Source organism: Diadema setosum, chromosome 4 (assembly GCF_964275005.1).
Source record: "Diadema setosum chromosome 4, eeDiaSeto1, whole genome shotgun sequence".
Classification (NCBI taxonomy): domain Eukaryota; kingdom Metazoa; phylum Echinodermata; class Echinoidea; order Diadematoida; family Diadematidae; genus Diadema; species Diadema setosum.
In genome coordinates this window covers 1,383,817-1,411,326 of record NC_092688.1, presented here as the reverse complement: position 1 = coordinate 1,411,326, position 27,510 = coordinate 1,383,817, and the positions used below count along the sequence as shown (strand labels likewise).

Sequence of the window (27,510 nt, the reverse complement as noted above, 5' to 3'; positions counted from 1 at the left end):
GAGATTACAGCAACGAACAAAACAGTAAAAAAAATACAAACAAACAACAAGATACCTTATGACATGTTTCAAAGGGGACGTTTGTATCCACCACTATTTTATTGATTCAATTACTTCGACAATGAAGTACTGTTTTTTTAACAGAGTGCAAGAAACAAATGTAGAGAAAATAGTTTAACCTGCGAATACGTAATTACATTGCCGATGTTTTCTCTATCTTTGCAGTATCTACGGAGAAATCTTGGTCTGCCTAAAAATCTGAGCAATTATTGCGATCAGTTTAAGAACACAAAACACGTTTGAGAGAAATGTCGTCTTTTTAAATATCTCATACAGATCAGATTGTTCAAACTTTATAAGCTTATTACAGGCTAGATGTCCTTAATCTTTGATAATTTTCATCTAAAAGTTCTCAGAAATCTGATTCCTTTCTAGCCAGCGGTGAATAAACAGATTTTTGACTTGGCAATGATTAAGATACCAACCAGCCAACGGGAAGTCAAGGAATTTACTGTCATGAATGTGATCACATCAGGACGACACAAATTCATACACAACCATATCAATATTGAAGCTGTCCATTACCGTTCCTCTTCCGGAACCGTTGCACTTCTATATAGCTATCTTTTCCTCTCTTTTTTTTTTTCTGAACCTACAGCGAAATCAATTTGATCCCACTTTTCTTAAGGGAGACTAATTAACATGAGCATTAAAAGACAATAGTCATATCTTTATAAACGTGTCTATGTCGGTGACACATTTGCTCATGGCTTATGTTTACGTGTATAATGAAGCCTAATTTAGCATGCAAATGTTTTATGGGAGCAATTGCCATATAGGAGTGAATGTCATGGAACCGTCTTTGTCATAACAGAGATGTTTTTAATCAAGGGTGTTAATGTTCCGCAATGTATAACCACTCCGATCGTCTTCATCTTGACAGAAAACGGCAATTGAGAACGCTTAAAAAGCCAACATTTTTAAATTAAAGTCGGATTGTAAAAAATTGATTTGTACATGTTCCCAGGATGCCTCACTCCAGACATCCATAACAAGCACACAAATAGGCCTATGATTTCATGTCAAAGACCACCCAACATTTAACAGATAGGATGCTCAGATTAGGAGCATCTCCGGACTGCCACCTTGATGAGGCAAAATTTCGAGTCACGAATAGGATTGACTGGAGAAGGCTTTGCCATAGAAGACATTCATTCCTCAACGCCTAAGTCATTACAATATTATCTGCTCATTCCTGATGACATATGCGTGATCTATCTAGTTTGCATCTATTGAAGTATATTACACAGCATTGATTGTATCTGGATTACTCTTTGGTAGGCAAAATCGACATAAATTTGCAAACAAACCTATCATCGATTACTTTAGTAATTCACATACAATTGTGAAATGATTTGTCCGTTTTCAGGATATACCAAGACCACTTCGAGTCGGTAATGCAAAGCATCGTGCAAAGAGAGGACACAGCATGATAAATCCCAGCCATGCTCGTAGAAACTGTCTTCTTCTAGTTCATTACGCACATGCTATATGGGCAAATACGAAACACCAAGCTTCGCGAACAAATGCCGAGTGGCGTCTGACACCAAATGTGCCAACCTGTAGCCGTATTTACACACATTATCACTATAGTCTGTTGCTGTAAGCGTTATATAGCCCTCCCTTCTGTGCAACACACGCACATTGTCAGGTATGATGGAACACGGCGATGACAAACAGAGACTGGAGTTACAAGTTAGCTCAATCATCATTTCCGTCATTCTTGTCTTGGTTGTCCAACAATGCCAAAAAGCTGGGGGTTCTTGGTTTTTTCTTGCTTCCTGTGGTCGACGTCGTTATCGGTGACATCGAGGGTTGTGGTACTTTAAACGTGGATGAAACCTCGTTGGAGTTTGGTTCCGTCGTCGTCTGTGACTGGCTGTTCTCACTGATACTTGGCGATGGCGAACGAAACTTGGGCCAACGTGATCGCTGCTCTCCGGTCCCATAGAAGCGATAGATCCTGGAGCCGAAGGGTCTCCGTTGCAATCCAGGCTGCAATCCGTCCATCTGGAGGTACATGCTCCAGAAGTACACGAGTGCGAGGAGGGTCCCTTGGTTGGGGGCGGTTACGGCCTGGTTGAACAGTCGTGGTACAAAAATCACATCAAACTGATTAGGAGTTGTGCGTAACTGACACATTTGAAGGATACTTGTCTTGATGGTACATTTACTCTCTCTTTTAAGTGAGCACAGGGAGTTGGTGCCCTTTTCACATGTAAAAGAATAGATCAAAATATATCTTTCATTCACTCAGCCATGATATCATAGGTGAACACACAAACAATCTAATGATGAGAGCGTGGATGATGAATTTGCCGATGTGCTTTCTAAAAAGCGTTCGACGTTTCTCGGAGCATTATGGTGTGGGTGCATGTAAGTGTGCCCTAAATTACAAGTCTTCATTCCCTGCTGGAAATAACATATGTCTCACAGTGTGAAATTTCTTCACACTTGAAATCGAGCATTTAAACAATGAGAATTCACTGTTTGAACTATACTATACTATATATACTATGTAAACTACTAAAAAATACTACAGTAAAATACGACGTGAACTATCTATCATCCGACGATATAGGGAATGAATTTCATCATATTTTTGTTTGTCCCTTTTTCAACAAAGAGAGACTATTGTATTTACCAAGTAGCTTGACAGCCAGTAGACCAAGTGCATTGCATATGGCCAAATTATTCAATTCAACTAATGCTTGCCATTTCAAAAAAACTAGCCAAATTTGTCAGAATTATTATGTTTCAGTTCTCTTCAATACCAAAGAAGAAAGACAGTAGTTTTGTAGAAAGTAAAGTAGATGTGAATGTTTGTACACGTAGTGGTAGAGTAGTTAAACGTCCTTTACGCCTTGTTTTGTAAACATATTTATTGATATCTGTTATTTTCACATGTACATGTACATTATCACTTATATTTTTGTATTCATATATTGTAAATATGTTTGTACTCTCATACCCCGAGAGGGGGTCGATAGAGTCAATAAAATCTTACAAATCTTACAAAATGAAAAACCATACCACGGTGTGGACTGTTTAATTTGAGAGTTGACCACGTAGTCGACTATGTGAACACACCGTGAACACAATGTGAGACACTGTGTTCTTTCCAGCAGGGTTGTCGTCACATAGGATATCATATCAACGCTACGTACCCATACATAGAAAAGCACGATCAGGTTCGGTGGGTCTTCATTGCAGGAGTAGCACAGGCCTAGTACCGCTATGGTGATGGCTGTTCAACAGGTGATACGTTTCCAAAATAGACAATGAAAAAGAAGACAGGTTAGTTAGGTAAATCAGTCGTCCGATTACCATCTCGAAAACCCCAGAATCATTTTAGCTCAAAATCATTAAAACATGATGGACCAGATATTTGGAATTCTTTACCCTCTAATTTAAAACAATGTACGTCGTTGAACATTTTCAAACGAGAACTATAAAACACCCTCATAATCCAGTATACTTCTGACACATAAATATTCATACCACCTGGTCAACCAACACCCTAAACAATGAGTTCACGGCCATAACTGAAGTAACATTCACCTCATCACACTGATACACAAAATAACACTCAACGTACAAACCAAGATTCATCCCAACACAATGCACACCGCACTGCACCGCACGTCCTTCGCACAATTACTTCCCACTCAGTGAGTGGCAAGATTTTCTTTATGTATCTCTTTATTGTGCCCTTCGCACAATTACCCCCCACTCAGTGAGTGGCAAGATTTTCTTTATGTATCTCTTTACCTGGGGCCATCTTCCTCGTCAAGCTTAGCTTATGATGATGGTCCCCTGCATTTCATTTTTATCATTTCCTATTGCTTCCTTTCATATATGATATTCGTTCTTGAAAAAAAGAAAATGTATGTAAGATCCAAACGTTACGAATATTAGCTGTGTAAATGACTATGTAAGTATTTTGTTGATTTGTTGATTTGTATTGATTTTGAAATGCAGAAATAAAAACTGAACTGAACTGAACTGAACTGAATAAAGTAGAGTGCTATGGCGTAGAAGATAGAGTTTATGAATTTACCCCACTCGAATTGATACGAACACCGAGTATATGTGGCAGAGTCCTTACTAATGTATACATATGAAAATAATTGATATATCATTAGAAATATTATCGTCATGCAATTTCGCAGCTTTCAATGGTATATATTTATGTTATCAATATAATAACCAGATTTGCCACTTGTCTTTAAATGTACTATATAACCTTACTCTCACGCTATAAATGAACAGTTACTATACTAGCTTGTCATAGCTGTCCGGAAGACGCACCAGACGGAAAGCTACAGAAGATTAACTTACTTTGTCGCTATACAAACAAATGAGCTTGCTTGCTGTAAACTATTGCTATTCTGCTACCAGAGCTAAACTACTATCAAAATAACAGTGATGATAATCCTAAGCGTTATTTAGTTCTTGTGGACTCCACGATATCCCATTCTTTCTCAGCAGAGGACGTTCAATATCTGGTAATGTTTTTGCACTGCGACCACGAAGTGAGTCTATACAGACAAACCTACTGTGTAGATAAGTTGGCAAGTCATGAAATAATGATTCCATATCTTTCTGACGATTCTCCTTTACTGTACGACATGATACACATAATCTACCAACAATGATACTGTCCTTCTGACATGCGGTCACATCCCTTATATAATTCCCTTTGAAATTATCATACACACACACCAAGACATCACATCCCTTATATAATTCCCTTTGACATTATGATACACACACACCAAGACGCTCTTAATACTTTAACGTCTGACGTCATGTGACGTCACATTCCGTGGTCAGTAATACAGGACTTACTCGGTGCCCAGCAGAAGAAAAAAATTGATAGGTAGAGTGAAAGCCGCGTCCTCAATGACTTGATTGCCAACTTGATCTTTTGCACTAAGTCTGTTTTAAAAAAGACGGCAAATCATGAGTTAAACATCTATAGATTTTATACATTATTTTTGTCAAAAGTTATTTTACATCTTGTTTAAACGTTCTTTTTAATCGTTGAACGGATCTTGGAGGCGTGATTAAAGAAGGCCTGTGTATGTGTAAATAGTGGAACTCGTATATCATATCATATCATATCATATCATATCATATCATTTCTCATTAAAGGGGAAATCCAGTCCAAATACAAGTTAGTCTGATAAGAAATAGTAAAATATTTCGAGTTCAACGGTAAAAGTTTGATCAAAGTCGGGTGAAAAATAAGGAAGTTAGGCCATTTTGAAGATTCGCTATTTTTTTTTTTTTCAGGAAACAGTTCTCGAACAGTCAATATGAATAGGCAAATGGCAAAGTGAGCATGTCACACCTTCACAACTTGCCATATAGTTTGTACGTATAATTATAAAATTTCCAGTTTTTCATTCAAACACAAATATGCTCGAGGCTCAAATCATGTATATACAACTGTTCACTATTGTCAAGTTATTCATTCAGGAATAACATCATGTTTTCAGATTTCAATGACAGAAACACTGAATTTTCGTCATTTTTGTACATAATCAATGGAAAATTGTGAGGTTTAATATGACACGGTTAGCTCACTCATTTGCATATTCATATCTACTGTGCAAGAACTGTTTTGCAGAAATTTGCAGAAATTAGCAAAACTTCAAAATGTCATAACTTCTTTATTTTTCATCCGAATTTGATCAAACTTTTACCGTTGAAATCGTAATATTTTACTCTTTTTTATCAGACTAACTTAATTTTGGACTGGATTTTCCCTTTAAAGAAGGAATGCTTGAACTTGAAGTAGCTCATCATTTTTCTTCAATTAACGTTTGGAAGGAATGTAATTCTACTTTGCATGCATGTCATAACGAAATTAATAGGTCTTTCGGTCTGAAAACACTGCCATTTTTTTTTTAAAGTAGATTATCAAAGAGGACTCCGAGGGCTTCTAGTTTAAAAAAAATAAAAATAAACAAGAGCAACTATTCATCTGTAACCGGGGAGAGGAAAGTTATAGCGTTCGAAGTTAAACATAAAATCACTCTATGTCTTGCTCAAATAAGTTCAAATTCGTGAGAAATATAACTTGAGCATTATTTACCTTGTCTTGGTAATAATTTTCTGCACAAGCGTAGACACAGAATAAAGAATATCTGAAATCAAACGGACAAAAATAATTCGCAACACAATGTGAGACGAGAAGTAATAGCAATTCATGGTTGGAAGGTGAAATTGATTGACTCAACACAGGAAGTCTGCTAACAAAAAAAAAAAAAAAAAATCGTCAAGGAGAAATCATTACAAGGGCGGTGAGTTGGCTCAGTCGGTAGCGCGTCTGCCTCACGATCACGCGGCCCGGGTTCGAACCCGAGTCTGGACTGAGCAATGTTGTGTGTAAGCATATCGTCCCCTCTAGCAAGAGGCAAAACACTCTGTCCCTCGGATAGGATAGGACATAAAATGGAGGTCCCGTGTATGAGAGAGTAACAACTCATGCACGTAAAAGATCCCGCTTCATTCATTGATAGCAAAGAGCAGGGTGTTTAACCCGGTGAAGTGGTCCCACCTCACATCCAACTGGACCCCATGGAAGACAAATGGGCTATCCAGCCATCTTCTCAGATGGAAAATGAACAAACAAAACAAAACAAGCGCTCAGACAAAACATTTTACTCTCATGTGCCAAATTCAGCTTCAGTGTAGATTGCGGACTATTTAAGGTTCTCTTTACCTTTGGGAAGAGTGATTTAAAAAAAAAAAAAAACATGTTCAAGAAATCATATTTGATGCATATGTGTAGGTCAATTGTATGTATCAAAAAACATCCTACCACATAGATTTTTCGCAATAAAGCTTAAAATATAAGGAGATATCACTATTTTTCTCAATAAACCATAACTGCATGTGGACGGTTTAGTCTGAAAACAATTTTATACAACTATTTTCACATTTTGTATATTAAACAACACTTAACATCAATTATACTGATTCAAATGTTTACATTGGTTGTTTTTATCCCTAATTCAATTCAATTCAATTCGGTTTTATTTCAAATCAAGAGGCATAACAGTAAGTCCGCAGACTAATAGTGTCATGCGTACAGAATAAAAGTACATGCATGATTACAGAACATTCACATTTAAAGAAAAAATCAAAAAGTTAAAAAAACCTATTAAATTATTCAGTCATACCAATATCATATTCCTTACAGTCCTATAATTAAACATTACATTTACACAAGGTTAAAACTGGATACACATGTGGTGATATTGCTGTAAACATACATATAGATGCAGACATTCAAAAATAGACAATATATTATACATGTACTATAGCTAGAGCAGAATAAATTTCTACAAGCAGCATAACGAATAAAAAAAACCCGTTAAATCAGCAGATGTATAGTACCATAATTATATATCAAAATTAAGTTTTAAAAAACAAAAATGCAACTGCTAACAGTTCATATCCTTAAAAAAACAAACAAACAGACATTCTACTAACCTGATATCAAATCACCTTTCAGCACTAGATATAAAAGTCACATTTTAGGACTATTTTGAGGCACTAATGCTGGGTTTGTGTTTCATTTACATATGACAAATTATGCATTTAATTGTCAGGTCCCTCGTTCGAGTCGGTGCCTGCTGCAAAGATTGTTCCCTCATATAGATAATACACATTATGTCCTTCGGAAAGGACTTAAAAATTCAAGTTCATCGGTTTTCCGCTGGTGGCTGCTTGTTTACAATCATCCATTGCTTTCATAGCAACCCCGTCTAACAAATTATAATTTAACTTACAGGTTGGGCAAGTGTGTTTTCGGATACTAGTCAAGATCAACCAATCCACTACCTACAAAGACCGAAGAACGGGAAGACTCTTGGCTAAACTTACCACTATGAGTGTTCCTGTGATGAAATACGTTGCGATAGCTACGACGAAGCCAAAATTCTGTGCCAAATTCTTGCCATAAAATGTTGAGTTCTGCAATTCAGTTCAAGTAAAACAAGACCATTAGCAAAACATTTGGTCAATCGCCAAGTTTCTAAGTAAATATACATAATATCGATACACACATTTCGCAGTTTCTTCTGAAAAGTGAGCAAGTTAGCATGAAAGTTGACCATCTGTGTTATAAATTCCATTAGCTTTTCATTTAATTATACAAGATTTTGATTTACCTCAAATCAGCAATGTTTAACATTCAATGCTCGTATAGGGTTAAGCTTGAGGTGTCATTAATGCTAAACATACTTGATGTGACTGATTTATTCTACTTCTCAATGATCATCATTTCTCATTACTTCCACGCAGTTAGAGACTATGTAACAGCGAAGATAGGAGGGTGTATATTATTATACGAACATGAAAATAAATACACTCTAAAAGACGCATATATTATCTCGATCAAGATGGCCGTTTTACCTTGTTATCTGGATAAAATGTGATGGACGGACAACTGAAAAGCAACGCATAAAGAAGCATAGACAAAGATTGACGGATAGATGTACAGATAGAGAGAGAGAGTATAAACAATGCTTAAACAACTACAATAATCATGATCATACAGAGTTTCGATGGTAATTCATTGTATTTTTCATGGTGTATTACTATTTATATGATTGGCATATCAAAGCTGAATCATATCTACATGTCAACTTAATGATAAACGTATATGAATATAAATAAATGTATTTCTTGGATTTTTCCACGTGTTGGACTTCGAATGTTATAATTATAAGAAGAATGAGTCTCAAATACGCCATCTGTAGATCCAACAAGAAGGTTTTTGCAAAAACTTATCATTGTCCTAGTATACGCTACACTGACGAAGGCCCGAGGCGGGTTGAAAATTTTGTAAATAAAAACCTTCTTGTTGGATCTACAGATGGCGTATTTGAGACTCATTCTTCTTATAATAACACAAATATATAGATATATACAATGTTTGTATTATCATGTACGTATTTACGCTGTATGTGTGTATAATATGCATTATACAGCATCAACAAACATACTAGTGTGGGCAAACATAATTGTATACTTTCAGTCATCATCAATGCTACAGTGGCCCCTTGCAATGCCTTAAGCTAAATGATCTCCTTCTCCCTAGGTGTGTAAATGAAAAGTTTTCAAAGCGTTGTGCATCTTTTTTTTTTGTTTGTTTGGTTTTTTTTTTTTTTCTCACTTAACCCTAACTTACCTGGGCTATTTAGCGAGCTTGAATTCCTGGGGAGGGGGGCCATTACCCCCCCCCCCCCCCCCCCTCAGACCTCGGCCGTTGATCGCGCGATCGCCGCAAAATTTTGCATGAACATAAAGCCGGATGTTATCTACAAGACTGTTTAGTTAAATAAAAAAAAAAAATGCATAATTTTAAATCAATTAATTATGCAAATATATGCAAAAAACTCATTTTCGTCTGTAATTGGCTTATAAAAGCTTATGGAATGCTGATTTTTGGTGTAAATATTCCTATATAAAAATTTCAGTATCAAAATTAATTTCTTATGTTTTTTATTGTTTTATCAATTCTTTATGTATTTCTTTGTTTTTCGAACTTTTGTTTTTGTTGTTTTTTCAGCAGAATTTGTCACACACATTTTTTGAAGCATAATTATACTAAAATAAATTGATTTCAGCCATTAGAATTAAAAATATGAATCTTTATATGAATTAATTGAAAAAACACAATTTGTACTGACTTTGTACACAAAATCACATTTTTGAGCAATTTTGAGGTTGACGAAAGTTTTTTGAAGGGGCGTGGCTTCGGAACGGTATGCCCGGGCGCGACAAATTTGGTCTCAAAAGTTGCGCGAGACTTGAAATTAAAAAGTCAGCGAACGGAGCGGTCAAAAATTTTTGTGCGCCGGAATGGTCGCGGAATTCATCGAGGGGGGGATTATGCCCCCCCCCCCCCCCAGGTAAGTTAGGGTTAACGCCCTATACTGTCACATTCAATGCTCACTTGCGGTATATGAAACTGCGCATGGAGATTAATGTTAAGTTTCTAGGACCCCGGAACGACATTGCATTATCGATGTAATATTTACTACTATTTATCTTAAAATAAAGATCACTTTCATCATAATGATATCCATATACTTACATAGGACATAAAGCAATCTTGACCTTTCTATCTTCGAAAATGACGTACAATGAAAGGGGAAGAAGCGCTAAAGGTGGAACGGTCCTGTCAGAAAAAAGGAGAAAATAGATAGGAACCAATCAATAACTTCTTTAAAAATCGTCCCTTGTTAAACGGCCATCGGGACACTAGTCTGCTAAATAATTGAAATAAGACATCAGGAGAACAGATGATACACGGATTCAAAGCAGTGCCCTAACCGGTTATTTTCAATAATATGATTCAGAAAACAGAATTACGATGATGCATAAACACCATACACCAGACAGACAACGATAAGATCAACAATCATTATCGTGTACTTACGCCACCCACATCTACCATGGTTACCATGGTTACTGTACAATATTAATGATAATGATGACAATGAAGAAGAATATGATGATGAAAATAATTGTGTTTCTGAATAACCATACTGCGAACTAAATTCATGTGTACATACACTTAATAAATATTTTTGATAATAATGATAAGGTCTTATTCACCCAGGGTAGCCTCTTCAGTGTTGCCACTGTTCTACCAGAGGGCCCTACTATCATTATTACCCTAGCGTTGTCAGGTACCCATTTACACACCTGAGTCGAGAGGGATACAGTGGGTAAATACATCTTGTCCAAGGACGTAAGCACTGGGCGGGATTCGAATTCGGGTCCTCCGATTGGGAGTCGGGGGTCTTATCCACTTTGCCACAGTGCATACTTATAATTTTTGTTTGGTAAACATTGTTATGTAATATAATTATGCATTCAACTTTTGCAAAAAAGACATCGAAGAATTCTGTTGAAATGGAAAAATGAATGAATGCATGGATGAATGAATGAATGAAAACTTATGATGTACAAAGTCCATTTAATATACTAGAATGCTGGAAGGTAAAAGAACTGATGATGATCATATTGAGATGACGAAACCAATATCACGAAGTTAAATTCAAAGTGATAGTTGGCGTTCAAAGTAAATGTAACTCCCCAACCAACCCGAATGCATTTATTTATGTCGTATTATAAGATAGATAGATCATCTCAGACATTTTCAGTTTTGGATTTAAGGGCCGTTATCATGGGATAGGGGCCCAAATAAAGGAGGGGGTGTGGCACAATACCACCGGACACATTAGGAGCCTAGAATGACCAGCCAAATTTTACCTTTGATCCTAGATTGTTCCATAAAAGTAACATATTCAAAACCTACAGTCTTCTCCTCCCACTATCAATACAACTTAAAAAAAAATGTTCATATGATAAAGACCCGCACTTCGTTGAAACACTCGTGTAGCCAGTTGCATTGAATTGGCAATCACGATATTTCAATGAGACCATTACAGTTCACTTCTCGCTGAGAGTGCAGCCATCTCGTGTTAAACTGGACTATATGTGCAAATTATCAATGTGAGCAGATGAAACGGCCCTTTGGCTCAATATAGACACGGGTTGCATGCACGCCTTAGCTTGATGTGTATACAAATCTTTGAGTACAAATCTTTGTAGTACAAAGTTCACTTCAATGTGGGTTTCTAGGCATTCGACTATTTTTATCCAACTCAATCTAAACACAAACATAACATCAGGATGAGCGTCTCAGAAAACTAGACAATTAACCCAATCATGACTAAAGCTCAAAGCCTTTCCAGAAACAAACCTGAAAATCAAGACTAAGATGAATGATCTCACCATGATACAATGTAGGCGCATCGCGTTAGTCTCTGTACTTCAGTCTGATCCTGTAAACAGAGATGTGAAGAAATACAGATAATATTTAGCTGGTTTTACTTCAAGGCGTTTAGTATTGAATAGTCGACATTATTATGAGATCACTGTATCAGTGGAAGTTGAGGTTCAAGTTGAAGGAATGGAATAGGTCTATCGGAGACTCTTGTCCCAGGTCACATGACCAGCTAAAGATACTGTTTACCATGTTTACCATTTGTAGCAGTAATTAAAAAATGTTCGAGTTATCACATATGATGCATAAGTGCAGGTCAGTGTATCACAAAACATCCTACCATAATGATAAAAATTTTGCAATAAAGCCTGAAATATAGGGAACGTATCACTATTTCCTCACTAAACCATAACTATATTGAAGGCTTATTCTAGAAACAAGTTAATTATAACTATTGCTCACACAATATTTACCATTAACTATACTGATTAACATTTTTAAATTGGTTGTTTCTATCCCAGATTCACATTTTAGAACTATTTTGAAGCAGTAATGCTGGCCTTTTGTTTCATTTGCAAATAAAAAATGATACCTTTAACTCTATGTGTGTCACATTAAATTCTTGTCCATAAAGTAGGTTTGCGTGTAAAATTTGTGCCAGTGCCAAACACTCACTGTGCAGGGAATTGTTGAAGAAAGTATAAAAGACAGAGTATTACAGTTAAATTATTGTACTGTCTCTTGCTCTTTCAATGTTTACAAGAAAATCACACCTCTTGAAATCTCTTTAGAAAGCTTTCGAAATAATACTTTGTCGTCCATTATAAGACAGATTATCAGGTTCAAAATTTTGAATAGTTAGGCAATTTTATAGATGTGTCGTTACATGGTTAGTTGGCGTTTAGGAGACTAAAAAAGCCTCCCCAGAGCTTTAATCATAACTCTACTCCCAGCATACTCGAGACAAACAGTTCTTATATCATTCGCGACATAATGAGTCATTCAAAGTCCAAGGTATTTGCCTCCGCGAGTGTTTACTTCGGCAGAAACGCAGTCTTCTCTTTTGTTTGCGTCTATACAAAGCTCGTTACACCTTAAACCAGGTGTGGGGCATCCCCCCCCCCCTTTTTAACAGTTGATTTATCTCATTTGCTTTTAATGTCCTACGTGCATTAATACACGAAAAATAAGGGTAGTAAACAACAACAAAATCGCAAAACATTCACCTATCAAACATGACTAACATAGATACGGATATGGGGAAGTAGGTTGTGCCTCTTTCCTTTTGTTGCCGTTCACTAAGAAGGGATTGTATAGTTGAGATTTGACTCATACGTGGATCCTTTTGCTTAACCAAAGCTACATGTATTTATATTCATTCGTACATGAGCTGAAAGAAAGATAACTTTTCAACATTCCCCTTGTACAGTGAAAAACGTGAAAACTATGAAACATATAGGATTGCAACACAGTGTTGCAGCCCGGAGGGGGAGGGGGAGGAGAAGGGGTCAAAATGAGACATCAAAATGACGACTTACTCTGAGAGTGTTCCCTTTGTTAAGAACTTGGACCCTATCCCTGAGCCGCAGGTACACAGTGACGGTCAAAATAGCCATGAGGAAGAAGATAACGAGGTAGAATACCTAGAAAGTAAATGAAGTTAAAAGGTTGATTCAATGATGAAGAATGAAGCTCCGGAATGACGTCATGACTATTCCCAACTTGCTGACAATTGGTCTTAATGTATGTTGGTCCTGGGAAAGTTGATGGGGAATCACCTATAGGTCACGACAACAGGCGACAGGTGACGAAAGGCGTTGTGCTCAGTAGCAAACATATTTACAGGGTGTTAGTAGTATCATCAATGAGTATTTGATATTGTGAAATGTATTTTGGTTAAAGAACATTGAGTAAAGTAAATTATTGTAATTATGTTTAGTAATGTCAGATTATATGCTATATGATATAATTTATGATGTTACTGTATATGCATGTAAGCTAGGCACTTAGAAACTCTGAAGTAAGCGTAGCAAAAACGTAAATTATCATTATTACTTTTTTTTTATTGTCATTTGTATTAACGAATTCTTTTATAATTCTCTTTACTATCAATTCTTCTACTGTATTTTTATGATTACAACAACACTACTAATAATTAGTTCAAGTTCTTTATTTAACGGCACCAAACAAATACTACTACTGCTGCTACTCTTCCTCCTCCTCCTCCTACTACTATACTGATACTTACTACTCTTCTATACCAATACCATACTACTACGACTACAACTACTTCTACTACTACCAATACTTACTAATCTACTACTAACACTACCATACGACAACTACTACTACTACCACCACTACTACTATTTCTAATGATAATCATTACAATAATGATTATCTATATAGCACTGCTACTACTCTAATATGAATGACGGTGATACACTGTAATGATGGTTATGGAGAATGATGACAAATCCTCATTACTGTACTTAAAATTATTCGCAGTCGAGAGTAGATTTGGAGTGGACATAGAATTTTCGCACCAAAGTTTGGATTCAGTTTGTCGCTTTTTTATCATTTTTAAAAACTGTTTTGTTGTTGTTGTTGTAATATTTGTAATTCTGAGTTGAGGTCTCCTACGTTTTTAAGTTTAGATCAAGGCCTAATTAACATGTATTTAATGATTACCTCTTGTAGGGTAACCAGGATAATAATGGCTGGGAGTATCCTATCTTTGATTGGCCAGTCAAAGATATATATCATCACTGTAGTGATCAGACATGCGCAGTACCCGGCGCTGGCGAAAGCCATGTGGAACACCGGACGAACCTGGAAATAACAAAGAGATAAGTCGTTTGCTCAGCTCAAAGTCTATTTCACCTTTGTTTTTGTTTTTGTGTGTGTTGTTCTTTTCTTTTTACATTCATCCAACACATTAATTGGTCAAAGCGAAACATAGTTTGATGAAATAATTTATCCATTCTCGTGTTCCACGTGGTATCATGCCTTTACTTCCCAAACAATTATTTTGTTCAAATTTTATTCTATTTTCAATTAACTCTTTTTCTTTGTAATATTTAGATTCTGTACAATATACAAGGTGACAATACTTTCAATACGTTTGTTATGATGACTTCAAATAACGTTTATTAGGCATGCATAGTTGTTACCATCTCCTTGCCCTATCTCCTGAAACAAACAAACAAACAACAAGAACGCAAGCAAGGACAAAGACTCTATACACACTTTAAATAATTTTCCCCCATTATGTTACTAATCTATTTATTACAAAGAGAGTTTTAATACAAATAAAGCAAGTCTTTAACGTACTGACCTTACCCATTTCGGGATTTTTTCGTGTAAGATTATAAGGTAGACCGTATTTTTTATAGTTATAAAGAATAATAACAATAGATAACACTTACACAGCGCTTGATACTGACGTTTCTAAGCACATTAATCCAGAAAGGACATTGAATTAGAATACAGCATATATATGATAACAACAACAACACTATCATATTGTTTTTGTTTACTTCATCGCGCGATTCTGATTACTTTGTCGGTACACCTCGGTTCTGTACGAACACCTGTCGGCATCTCTCGGTAACCCGATGCCAGAGGGCATGTCAGTAATAGGCTCCTCTAGACATCTCTATTGGCAAGTCATATCATATACGGGTCTAGGGCGAATATTACCCCTCGGGCAATTACCCCTTCCCCTTCCCCTTCCCCTAATCCTAATCTTAATCATGAACCTAATCCTAACCCAAACTCCGAACCCTAAACCTAACAATAACCCTAATCTTTACTTTAACATTATCACCAATCAGTAATTAGCAGGGGGTATTTAAGTTATTGCCCTCGGGGGTTAATTGCCCTGATACTATATATCGAAATGCGGAATACATACCTCTGCCGTGTAGCATAGCTGTCGTGAAATGGCGTGCAGAATGATAGCAAAGGAACCCACGAGGCCAATTACGCCGAAGGCAACACTGATGGCAAAAACCTGTAGCAGTACGGTGTGAGAATAAAGGTGTACGGCGCTAAATTACGTCATTATGTCATTGTATTATTATGTCATTTACTTTGTAGATTTGTTTTGTAGCGTAAATAAATTAATTGAACTTAAATCGAATTGAATTTTAACATCCATGCCCACATTTTAGCGTCGTATCCTGTGCCATTAGGGAGCTTTAGATTTTCGCGACGGAGACGTTCCAGAGACTCCAACCCCAAGCACCTTCTGATCTGGAGATTCTCCCGCCTGAAACCCCTAGCAAACGGGAGACTCCAAGTTGATGTGTGCGAAGTTCCTAGGGTTCTAAGTGTTCTCTGGTGCTATCTAAGGCTTTTTTTTTTCAACATACGATAGCAATAAGTAAGAAATCCTTTCCAACGGGAGACACAGAGCCAGGGCGGGAGAAATTAAATCTCAAGCGGGAGAACGGGAGATTTTTGCAAAAATGGGTTTTCGGCGGGAGATCTCCCGTCGAAAACGGGAGAGTTGGAGTCTCTGACGTTCAGAGGATGCGCAGAAGCGCGCGTCAAGTCGATCTATTTTTAGCTTGCGTCGCCTGAGTTTTTCACTACGCGTACTGGGCTATTTTTACGTCCGCACAGTTTGCAACGTAGAGAGCTACTTCATGCACCGATCATATGGGGGCGCCATTTTATTTTTGTACGTTGCGTCCACCGAACTAGTTGCGTCTATCAGCGTAATCAAAAGCTACTTTTCAGCACGACGCAGGGGAGAGGAGAACGTCCAGCGCAAGCATCGTCTCAAACGTCCGCGCGTCAAAATCTAAAGCTCCCTAGTGATACAGCATGATCTTGTCAACAGAGACTTGCTGTCATTTAGTACACCTTGGTCTTATGAATTCCCTTCCTGATAATGTGTCGAGTTGAATGTTTGTTTCCTTTATGGAAATCACTGGAAAATGTGGATGAGAAGAATTGATCAAATCTGTCCAAATGTCATCATACTTATGTAACGTTATAATCAGACATCATACATACATACTACAAACATACTAATAGATAAATGAATGAAAATAATAATAAAAAGATAAATCTCTCTCTGTCTTCCTCTCTCTATTTTGTATCCAATTATATGTGTATGTGTGTGTGTGTGTGTGTGTGTGTGTGTGTGTGTGTGTGTGTGTGTGTAAAGTGAAAGAATTGACAGCGCTGTCGTCTTTATTCCATGATGCATGGGCAAATAAGATAACTGATGAAAAAAAAGGACTTTTGAACTCATGCGAATCGCAGCTATATAGTGAACATGGTCAAAGATTTATGGACCTACTAGAACCCGACGGAGAATAAAAAATGAAAGCAGAAAAGACACCCTAAGAAGGTTGCGATGAAAAGACGCAACGCCATTATTTAACAACGTGGTCATCCAAGTGAAATAACCTTTGAATTGGAATATGTTCTCTTGCACAGTTATGAACGTAAAGATCATTCCGATTAATTTCAGATGCCATCAGAATTCTGTTCCCAGGTCTGCACGAGATTTCTCTCTCCGCTTTCAACATAATTATGATTTACTTCTAAAGCTAATGAGGGCCCCGTTTTATCAAAAGATAAAATCGATTTTAATATCCTTACCACATAGTCTGCCATAGACTTACAGTTGAAATCAATTTTATAATCAATTTCAACTCTTCATAAAACAGGGCCCTGATATACTTCAATATTTTGTTTGAACCATTATCTCGAAAGCATGCAAACACTGCATAACAAAAACAAAAAATAAAGCCTTTAACTGAAATAATAACTGTGATTTGACCTACCTTATTTTCAAAATGATATACCACAGGATTTTTTTTTTTTTTTTACTTTATAGATACATAACATTTGGTCTCTGACACGGTGTGAGGTTCCTAATTTCAAAAGTCTTAACGATATTGTTGACAAATGAAAATTCAAATATATGGATATATTGCATATATGTATACTATGTATATGTATAATCCGTATATGTGTGCATATATAATTATATATATATATATATATATATATATATATATATATATATATATATTTACATTATATATCTATATTATACACACACACGCACACACAAACATATATGCATAAATACATTTATATGACAAGTATGACAATCATATTATTATTACGTCTTGATTCTAGAAAGTGTGTATACGGCCGGTATCTGGCTACTTGTACGCACCGTTGTGTCATCAGGGCCTGTGACGTTGAAAGGAATGCAATCTACGTCAAACGATGTGGAGTTCGTTGGCTCCTCAGTCTCCATTTTCTTTTTCTTTTCTACTTTCCTTGCTTTATCTCTGTGGCATGGGTCGACCGTGCTAATTTCCTATGACTCTGGACAGTCTGCAATACCCTCTGCTTCGTGGTCAGTCCAGTCTGCCTGTAAGTAAGACTTGAAAATATAATTCACCTTAAATAGCTAATGAATACAACGCCTATATAGGCTTTATACATGTAAAGTGCTCAAAAATAACTCAAGTTGCTTTGCCTTTCTTATTAAAAGCGAAAAGAAAAAAAAATGCATATTGGAATAAAGGTGCCCTACGTGTACATTTGAGGCCATTGCGTGCGTTACGAGTAGACATAACACAATCTGTAGCGAAAATGTTTCAACTTATCTGGACCTTACGAATGTCATAGTTAAGAAAATAAAAATGAAATTTACAAGTATTCGGGAAATCTATGTCTACTACATTGCTATATCTCTTGTTTGTTCCGACAAACAATAGCAGAAAACAAATCTTGAAAGAAATGTACCACTGTCTTCGGCTAACACTGTAGTGGTGGTGAACCTGTTAGTTCTTTATGGTGACACATTTATCACCGATCAGAAATCTTAGGCAAACTAATGACACATTTATCAAACCTCAGCAAATAAGGCCCTTTTTATCTCTCAAAGTATCCAAAAGTTTACAACACTTGTGAATGAAGTCAAGATATTTTAATGTAAAAACTCAATATATTTGATAATGTCGTGTCTGAAATGACGAATAAATATTGAAATGACACAGTCAACGCGATCTATTTATACATGCGAAGAAGTGCTCAACTTGTTTAGACAGGACGGTCAAAGTCCAAGAAGAAACTTTGGAAGGGTACCTTACATCTCTCGTTGACATTTTGTTGTATGGACACTTCACAAGCATGTAGTTTATACCAATAGTCCAGTGCATGTTATGATATTTATTGCCTGAAGAATGGTGTAACTTCGCATCGGTTAGGCGCTTGTGTGCGCATTTTGCGTCCCTTGCAATTCTAGCTCCTATTCGTCTAAAATACCTCTAAATATGAGTGACGTTCCGCATGAGGGCAGGACTAAATCTCTTTAACCCTATGGGGGGGGGGGGCACATTGTGCCCCCTACCATATTTTCGTTTGCCACTCCTACACCCTTTACCCGATTTCAACCAAATTTGGTGACTTTTCCTACAATCTTATTGCAAACATTTCGATATATAATTTAGATATCTTCGATATTGCTCGTTGCCATGGCAACCATAAACTGACAACCATGTTAGTCAGATTTTGCATAATTTTCTGTTCCAATTTCAGTTAACAATATAATAATGGATGAAATGGGGGTTTTCTTTGCTGTAATTTGCTGAAGGACCAAAATGTGAAGTAATTATGATTGTGAACTACCCTGAAATGGTCTTCTTATTATTTCCTTTATTTTTATACGACATAGGCATCAAACAATAGATATAATAGAAATAATCGAAAATACAGCATTTTTCAAAGACTACCTTTTTATTTTGTGTTACATTCACACAAGATTTGCCTGTAATATCATTTGTTTGTCATATTATCAATCTGCAAACTCAAAATGTCAATATTTTGGAAATATGAAATGTGATGCCAATATATGTAACCATTCCAAGCAATACATCATAGGTTTCATATATTTCTTTATATTGTAATGAATAGCGGCCCCACATGGTGACCTTGAGAAATTTCAAATGTTGGGTCATGTAGAGCACGAGTTGCTCTACCCATGTGCCAAATATGACGGTCATAAATCATATAATAAAGAAATTATATGGGAGCACAATGTGCCCCCCCCCCCCCCCTTGGGCCTGGAAGGGGTCAAAATAGCTTGGGCTTTATAGGGTTAAAGTATACATCCGTTCTCCTTGACGCTCCTCCATCTACACAGTCACATTGGATGTACAAGTCATTACTTTAGAAAACCTAAGTGAACTCCTGCAGTTCAGTTATCTATTCTCTACCGTCTTGAAATGTTGCAAAGGCTTACCATAGAAATTTCAGAACGTCCCACCAATGAAATGGTACTCGGAGCTTTAAGAAGAGAACATATTACCCAATGAATGTCGCTTCCCTAAATCATGATCCTACCAGTACAAACCTGCGTGCAAGCCTTACGATCACCTTGTTCGTTTTAAATCAGCTACCAATCTGTCGCCATATGAATTTAGATATATCCAAAGTCCTTGTTTAATATAAATATCGAAGAGATCTTCAGTCAAATCAGCAAAACTTAATCAACATTCAACTAGTCCTCACCATTTTTAGGTTTTTTTTTTTTTTTTTTTTTTTTTTTTTGCACCTACGCACTTCCCTCTGTATCTACAAGCTCTACCGCCTGACCGCGCAATCTACAACATCCTGAGAGTTTCGATTAGGAAACACTTTAAATCCTTTTGATTACTGTATGATAGTTCAATTTGTGTATGTCATTACATCTTGTCTCTTAAAGGAAACAAAAACCCGAAGAGAAATGTGGATTGAGTGAAAGCAGCAACTTACATTAGTAGAACATATCGGTGAAAGTTTGAGGAAAATCAGACAATCGATGCATAAGTTATGAATTTTATTTTGGTGTTGGAACCACTCGATAAGGAGACTACTTGGCCCGAATTCATGAAGGTGGTACAAATGAAACCATGGTTTAAACCATGGACAAAAAACATGGAGCGCCAAGTGTCGCATGGAATATTTCGTTACGAAATTGGTCATTTTGTCGACAAAATGACAGTTTCGTTAACGAAATTATAATTTCGTGGACGAAATGTTCATTTAGTTATAAAATGTTGTCATTTCGTTACAAAAAAAATCATTTCATCGATGAAATAACTGATTTCGTAACGAAATATTCCATGCGACACTTGGCGCTACATGGTTTTTGTCCATGGTTTAAACCATGGTTTCATTTGTACCACCTTCGTGAATTCGGGCCCTTGAGTTTATGACATCATGTGTGGACAACAATACAAGAAAATTCAACATGCTCTCACTTTTCTAGCGTAATGAAAGAGCACTCGACTAATTCAGAGAGCGGGGGGGGGGGTACTACCTTTAACATAATCCGGATGCCAGGATCGAGTTGATGGAATGTATAATTTTCATGAAAATGAATTTTTATGGAATTTTCTTCATATATTCTTTATATTGTTGTCCACACATAACGTCATGAACTCTAGTAGTCTCCTTATCCAGTCATTGCAGCATCAAAACTTTAAAATCTAATAATCTTTGCATTGATTGTCCGATTTTCCTCAAACTTTCACTGATGTGTTATACTAATGTTGCTACTTCCACTCACTGTTTGGGTTTTGGTTTCCTTTAATAAGATGTACATTGTTTGCACTGATAATGTAATGCTTGTAAAGCACATGAGAAGCGTTAAATCTAATCACTATTTTCATTTGTGTAATCATAACCATCATCATTATCATGGGTTTTAGATAAGGAATATCAGTCGTAATACTCACCAAACTTCACATAAAATCTGTGTTTAAGGTGAACACAACTCAGTCAGTCACGGTTGGATTCTCTTTTTCTTTTCTTTTTTTTTTTGGGGGGGGGAGGGTAAATGAACATTGGCAGAGTATAACGAGCTATACAGCCATGCTATTTTCATGAGATTCTACACACACACACCCACACACACACCCCCCCACACACACACACACACACACACACACACACACACACACACACAATGCACTGACGAGTTTGCAACGATCTGTCTTCATTAGAACACCAGAGTGGAAATAGAAGAAGAAGAAGAAGAAGAAGAAGAAGAAGAAGAAGAAGAAGAAGAAGAAGAAGAAGAAGAAGAAGGAGAATAAGGAGAGAGAGAGAGAGAGAGAGAGAGAGAGAGAAACAACCCAGAGAATGAGACCGTCGTGCTTAATATGCATACCAAATACTCACGGCACAGGTACCGAAGGTATCAGAAAGAGATAGATTACAAGTGAGAACAAAAAGAGGTACATTGTATTTCAGGCGAAAAAGAGGAATGGACATTTCTTAATTCTCATCACCAGGACTAAAAAATCGGATGAGTTGTTTTCAAGGATAGAAATAAGAGGACAATCAGCTTCAGACAAGAAAGAAGAGTATCAGCTATCGGATCACAGGATGGATTCTATGAATCCCTAAAACTTCATCCATTTTACTTCGCCAGGTTTTGGTCGACGCTTGACTGCTTGATACAAGTTATCTCGGGTTGTGTATTTGGTGGCGTACTGTGCTTTACCTCACGCAAGGCGGCCAATCCGCCCTTATTATGGTGTCCGCACAGAACGGGTATGATACGGTGTACGATTCTAGTCAAATGCTGATGTTTTAATAAGAGATAGTTAAATTAATGTTCAACCTATCATGAAAATATTGAGACGGTTTTTATGATTCATATTGAGTAACACCTTTAGGGACAAGACCTGCTGTTATCTATAAGACGTACAGGCCTACCCTCCTCCCGAAATAGAGCAGATAACGATTTATAAAGTTCATTTGTTCGCTTTAAACTACTGACCGCAATCTCACACTGCACAGCAAGGCTCTTGTGGAAGATAAATACCAGTGGAAGGTAAATAAGGAAACATTTCTACCTGAGATCGGTCGACTATTGACATACTGCGCAGAATACACTTCGTGTGTAATGGCAGCGGAGTGAGGTTGGGCATAATGTTGGGCTAGGTTTTTAGTGAATCTCTCTGGCAATTCCTAACCAAGAAATGTTATGTTTACTCACTGAAGCTTCATTCTAGGACATTCACTGAAAACATACGGATCACATACAGTACATTATCATTGTAGCACTACTATGCGTGCATAATAATTTATATGCTATTAAGTATTCTGGCATTCTTAGCAAGCTGGGTGCTATTATACATCGAACGACGCTTTTCCAGCAGGTGCAAAAAGGTCTGTCGGGTTTGACAGTCCGATGCAGATGTTCGATCGCCTATTATCTCTCACATGTCATAATAAAACAAACAGTCAGAAGTGGAAAACGATAACCTTTGGTCATATTTTGCTCGAAACTGATAGGACACCTACAAGAGGCTCTGACACAGATAATTACAGTTCAACATCCATTGCCAAAGACGACATAGGAAAGAAGTTCCTTACCTCTTGCCATCAGTACGTCAAGGGGTCCACGAGCTTTGGTGCCCTCATAACTTCCACCCTAAAGGCCAAGTCATAAAAGAAACGATCTCCCGCTCGATCTCAGATTGCGATTACATTTGCTCGCCTGGCAAAGTCGGGTTGTTTTGAGACGGCTATTATCGATTGCTACAATCGTCGCGTAACACCTGCACAATGCGATATGTCGTTGTCTTTAGAACTAGCTCACTCACCCTATGAATAGACACCAGAGGTGAGGAGGTGGGTGAACAGATGACTGCGTTGACTGCGTTGCGCAAGAGGCTCAGTGGTAAAGCCGTGTGTTCCTCAGGATAGTCAAGGAGACATGCTGCGTGTGTACCTTCGAGTTCGTTTTATCAAAGCTCCTTGATTTGATCTTTGCTTGTTGACATGTGACTATGTGATCATCTGTAGACTCTGCCTTAGAGGGCGCTTTAACCCTTTTTTAAAAGTTGAATACTAGTAAGTTAAATTCTATTTAGCTTATTTTTTTTTACATTTCTGGATTGAAGTGCATCTTGTGCAATCTAAGGGGGAAAAACGCTTATCGTTGATATTAACCATTATGTATGCTATCACTAGAGAAAGTTGTATGAGCTTGAAGGCGTTTCTTCCCGTTTCGTTTATGATTTCATTCCTAATTGAGAGTGTTAATTCCTGGATTTAAAGGTGGGTCATTGTTGGAGTCTTGCTCTACAATCATGATTATGTGATTGACAGTAAACAGATCTTTGTCAGAACTATTGTGGGAGAGGGGTTGATCTGCCCAAGATCTTCCATGTTGAACCAAAGCAAACATACACGCAGCAAATATTCTATTAAAATGCATTGCGTGTTTTAAGTAGGAATAGCCTGATGTACATCAACACCGTGTGGGAAAAAATATAGTGCAAACAAAACGATTACGTAAGGCTTTGATATCGACGACGACGACGACGATGGCAATGATGATTATATTAATCAGAATGACGAAAAAGGAGATGAAATGCATGATGATAATAATGATGATAATGATAATAACAATATTAATAATAATAATGATAATAATGATAATGATAATGATTATAATAATGATGATAACAATAATTATAATAATAATGGTAATAATGATAATAATAACAACTATTACTATTAATATTATTATTATCATTTTTATCATTATTATTATCATTATTATTATTAGAAGTAGTAGTAGTAGTAGTATAGTAGTAGTAGTATCATCATCTTAATAAGTTCAAGTCATAATATCTATCCAAGAATGAGGCACCACCCAGGACTTGGACCTATGACCTCGTGTTTCAAGACACAGACCCTCGATGATCACTTTCCCTATAACGGTGCTCTCACGCTTTCTGATAACAATTCCTGAAAGTTTAAAGGACAAGATCACCTTAATATACATATCGATTGAGTGAATGCAACAATATCAATAGAACACATCAGTGAATGTTTGTGGAAGATTGGACAAACCATTCAAAAGTTACAATTTGTTGAAGTTTCAGCGCTGCCATCGGTGGATGAGAAGACTATTACAGCTTGTGATGCTACATGTGTAAAATAATATAAGGGGAATCATGAAGAAAATTCAACATATTATCACTTTGCTCTTAAAATATAAGAGCACCTAACTTGCCTATTTCAAAGGGCAGGAGGAATAACATTATCCTTAACATTATGTCAGTAACAAGTCGAGGGAGTGCGATTTTTTTTTTCAAAAATGTAAATTTTGTGGAATTCTCTTTTCTTTGTATCGTTTTACCTATGTGACCGCACAAACTGTAGTAGTCTTCTCATCCAGCGGTGACTGCGTAGAAATGTAAAAAGATTCCTAACTCTTTAACGGATTGTCCAATTTTGCTAAAATATTCACTGATGTGTGGGATTGATATTGCTACATTCACTCAATCCTGGTGTATATTAAGGTGGACATGACTTGCGTGATTTAAATACAATGTGAGCTGTTGCAATTTCTCTAGTCATTACGGTTATCATTATCATCGTCATAGAGGGCATTATTAGGATTAAAATCATAATCATAATGATGCTAATTTTGCCTAAGAAAGGAAAAGACGAGAGACGAAAGAGATTATGAATCCAATCATATATATTTATTCATCTGTTCTTCAATTTGTACAATGAATTAAATCACTTCGAAGCGAAAGTAACAAACTGATCAAGCAAATTCATTATCATTTACATCCATTACAAGTATTCGTAGTTTGGCGCTCTTTGTACAGCAGAAGCGAATTTCACATAAGTTTCATACTGAATAAATTATCTTCACACTTGACGCAAGTCTAAAGAGAAAAGTTCTTTTCTACATATTGGTATATACCTCGAATGAAAGTTTCATTTTCCGACCATCTTCAATACCCCTTATACGTACTTTTGTTGTGTTTCTAGGGTATTTTCTTTTTATAAGTGAAGTATATCCTGTCTTATCATGGCGTCAATTGCTGATCAACGCATCAAAGGCGACTAGCTTCATGGTCCCCGACAGGTTTTTGATTCAGACGACTCGCACAGAGTCTACGATACAGTCCAACTTATTAAAGTCGGACAATTTGGCGTAAATACTCACTCCTGAGTCAGGTGATACACGCCACTAAAACCAAAACAAATAAAATGCATCAAGCCTTATTAGGCGCATGTTACCCTGGTATCTCCGTTGAAAAGTAGGACCAGTGATCTCAGATCGACCTCAGAAAGCAGGATTTTTTTTAACTCTTTGCTTGATTTAAATCCCGTTTGTCTGGCAAACTCAAAAGTTAATTGTCAAAGTGAACAACCTCAAAGTCTATTCGTTCCCATGTAGGCTGGAATGGAAGGTTGCTCTGCGCTAATTACAGCTTCATGCCGAAACCGAAACAGGCCTTGGTTATCATACTGCCGGTAACTGTAGCGCTCAGCAAAATTCTCATCAGCTTAAGAAATTGATTATGAAACAATTCTCGCAATAACGCAACTCTTAGAATCATAATTGCAAACAATTTCCAAGGATTGAAATAGCAAAGGACAGCGTCTTCACATTGATGAATGAGTCAATCTATAAGGCATCACATTCATGATCAAAACACAGTGGAAAACATGCCTGTTATGATCATAGAACAATAGGATATGATAAAAATATCATGTTGTCACTGATTGAACAGACATGTCGAGATCTATTTCTCTTTGTTTTTAATGAAAGAAGATGTATGGATTGATGAAAGACTTGAGGACAAGTGACTTTGACAGGTAGAACCTCAACAAATCGATGCTACTTTTCAATCCCACTGAGTATATTGCACATGTTTTTCATACAACAACCATCATGTAATAAGGTGTCTTCTTTCTTTGAGAATTTTCTCGTAGTATACTCGCATAATTGTCTTCAATACTCGCATTGTTATCTTTACGATGTTATTTCCTGCAAGAGACTCTCCCTCGAGTTGAGATGTAGAGTGGTTACAATATGTCTTCAGTTACTCATTTCTCTACTTGGAAGACTTCGATAACCCCACACTTGTATTGCAACAATGACAAAACATTTTTTTTTTTTTAGTCCAAAAACACAATCATATTGTCATGACGGTATCGTTACGACGGTATAGTTATGATATCGTGATGCATTTATTGCACTTATACCCATCGGAAACCTTGTGATAAAAAAAAAATGATCAGATATCGTCCCACATAAGATCATTCACAACAGTTTGAAATATTTCGAGATTGCACGAATCAGTTACAGAAAAAAATAAGAAATAGGTGTAATAATATTATCAACGTAAGACTCGAGGAAAAATGTTTAAAATAGTGAATTTGTTCACCATCTTTGTCTCTCTGTAACTGTCAAAAGAAAAGTATCTTACCAATAACCTTTGACCTGACACTGAATTGGAGCTCATGGAGTACAGGATCGATCATTCTCACAAGGCGTAATTTGTATTGCCAGTCTTTATGTATAAAGAAAGTGAAGATACATCTTAGAATAATGAAAGTCCAACTTCTCACGAAAAGAAAATGTTTCTCTGTGTCCGTTTGGTTTTGTTTATGTAGAATTGCCGGAATCTGGCTCCGAGTAAATCAATTTCCACATGCAGTCATGACGCGCGTACTGCGTTGTATTTTCATAAGGAGCCCACAATAAGGTTTAATGTTCTTTATCAAAATACGGTCTAAAGTACGCAATCCTCCTGGTATCCAAAGGTTGCCCGTGTGTTGTTACG

The 27,510-nt window shown here is 36.7% G+C and overlaps 1 protein-coding gene across 1 annotated transcript; it reads right to left on the bottom strand.

Annotated features, from left to right (window-relative positions):
- Window positions 1–1,581: 1,581 nt before the first annotated feature.
- Window positions 1,582–23,486, bottom strand: LOC140226744 (uncharacterized). Its single transcript, XM_072307176.1, has 13 exons — window positions 23,285–23,486; window positions 18,084–18,296; window positions 15,795–15,893; window positions 14,570–14,710; window positions 13,417–13,521; window positions 11,887–11,936; window positions 10,178–10,261; window positions 8,491–8,524; window positions 7,960–8,049; window positions 6,164–6,215; window positions 4,912–5,001; window positions 3,228–3,307; window positions 1,582–2,136 (listed from the first exon to the last, which is right to left on the bottom strand). Exons 2-13 carry the CDS (start codon window positions 18,165–18,167, stop codon window positions 1,762–1,764), a joined length of 1,284 nt encoding a protein of 427 aa, XP_072163277.1. The 5' UTR covers window positions 18,168–18,296; window positions 23,285–23,486; the 3' UTR covers window positions 1,582–1,761.
- Between the last annotated feature and the right edge of the window lie 4,024 nt (window positions 23,487–27,510).

What these genes read in the sequence shown, in the direction of transcription:
- LOC140226744 (XM_072307176.1), bottom strand. Translation starts at nt 18,167, where the DNA reads ATGGAGACTGAGGAGCCAACGAACTCCACATCGTTTGACGTAGATTGC. An exon ending in ACAAAGGGAACACTCTCAGA is followed by an intron (nt 11,937 to 13,416) that starts GTAAGTCGTCAT and finishes CTCTGTTTACAG; the next exon opens with GATCAGACTGAAGTACAGAG. An exon ending in AAAATTATTACCAAGACAAG is followed by an intron (nt 5,002 to 6,163) that starts GTAAATAATGCT and finishes TTTTTAAAACAG; the next exon opens with ACTTAGTGCAAAAGATCAAG.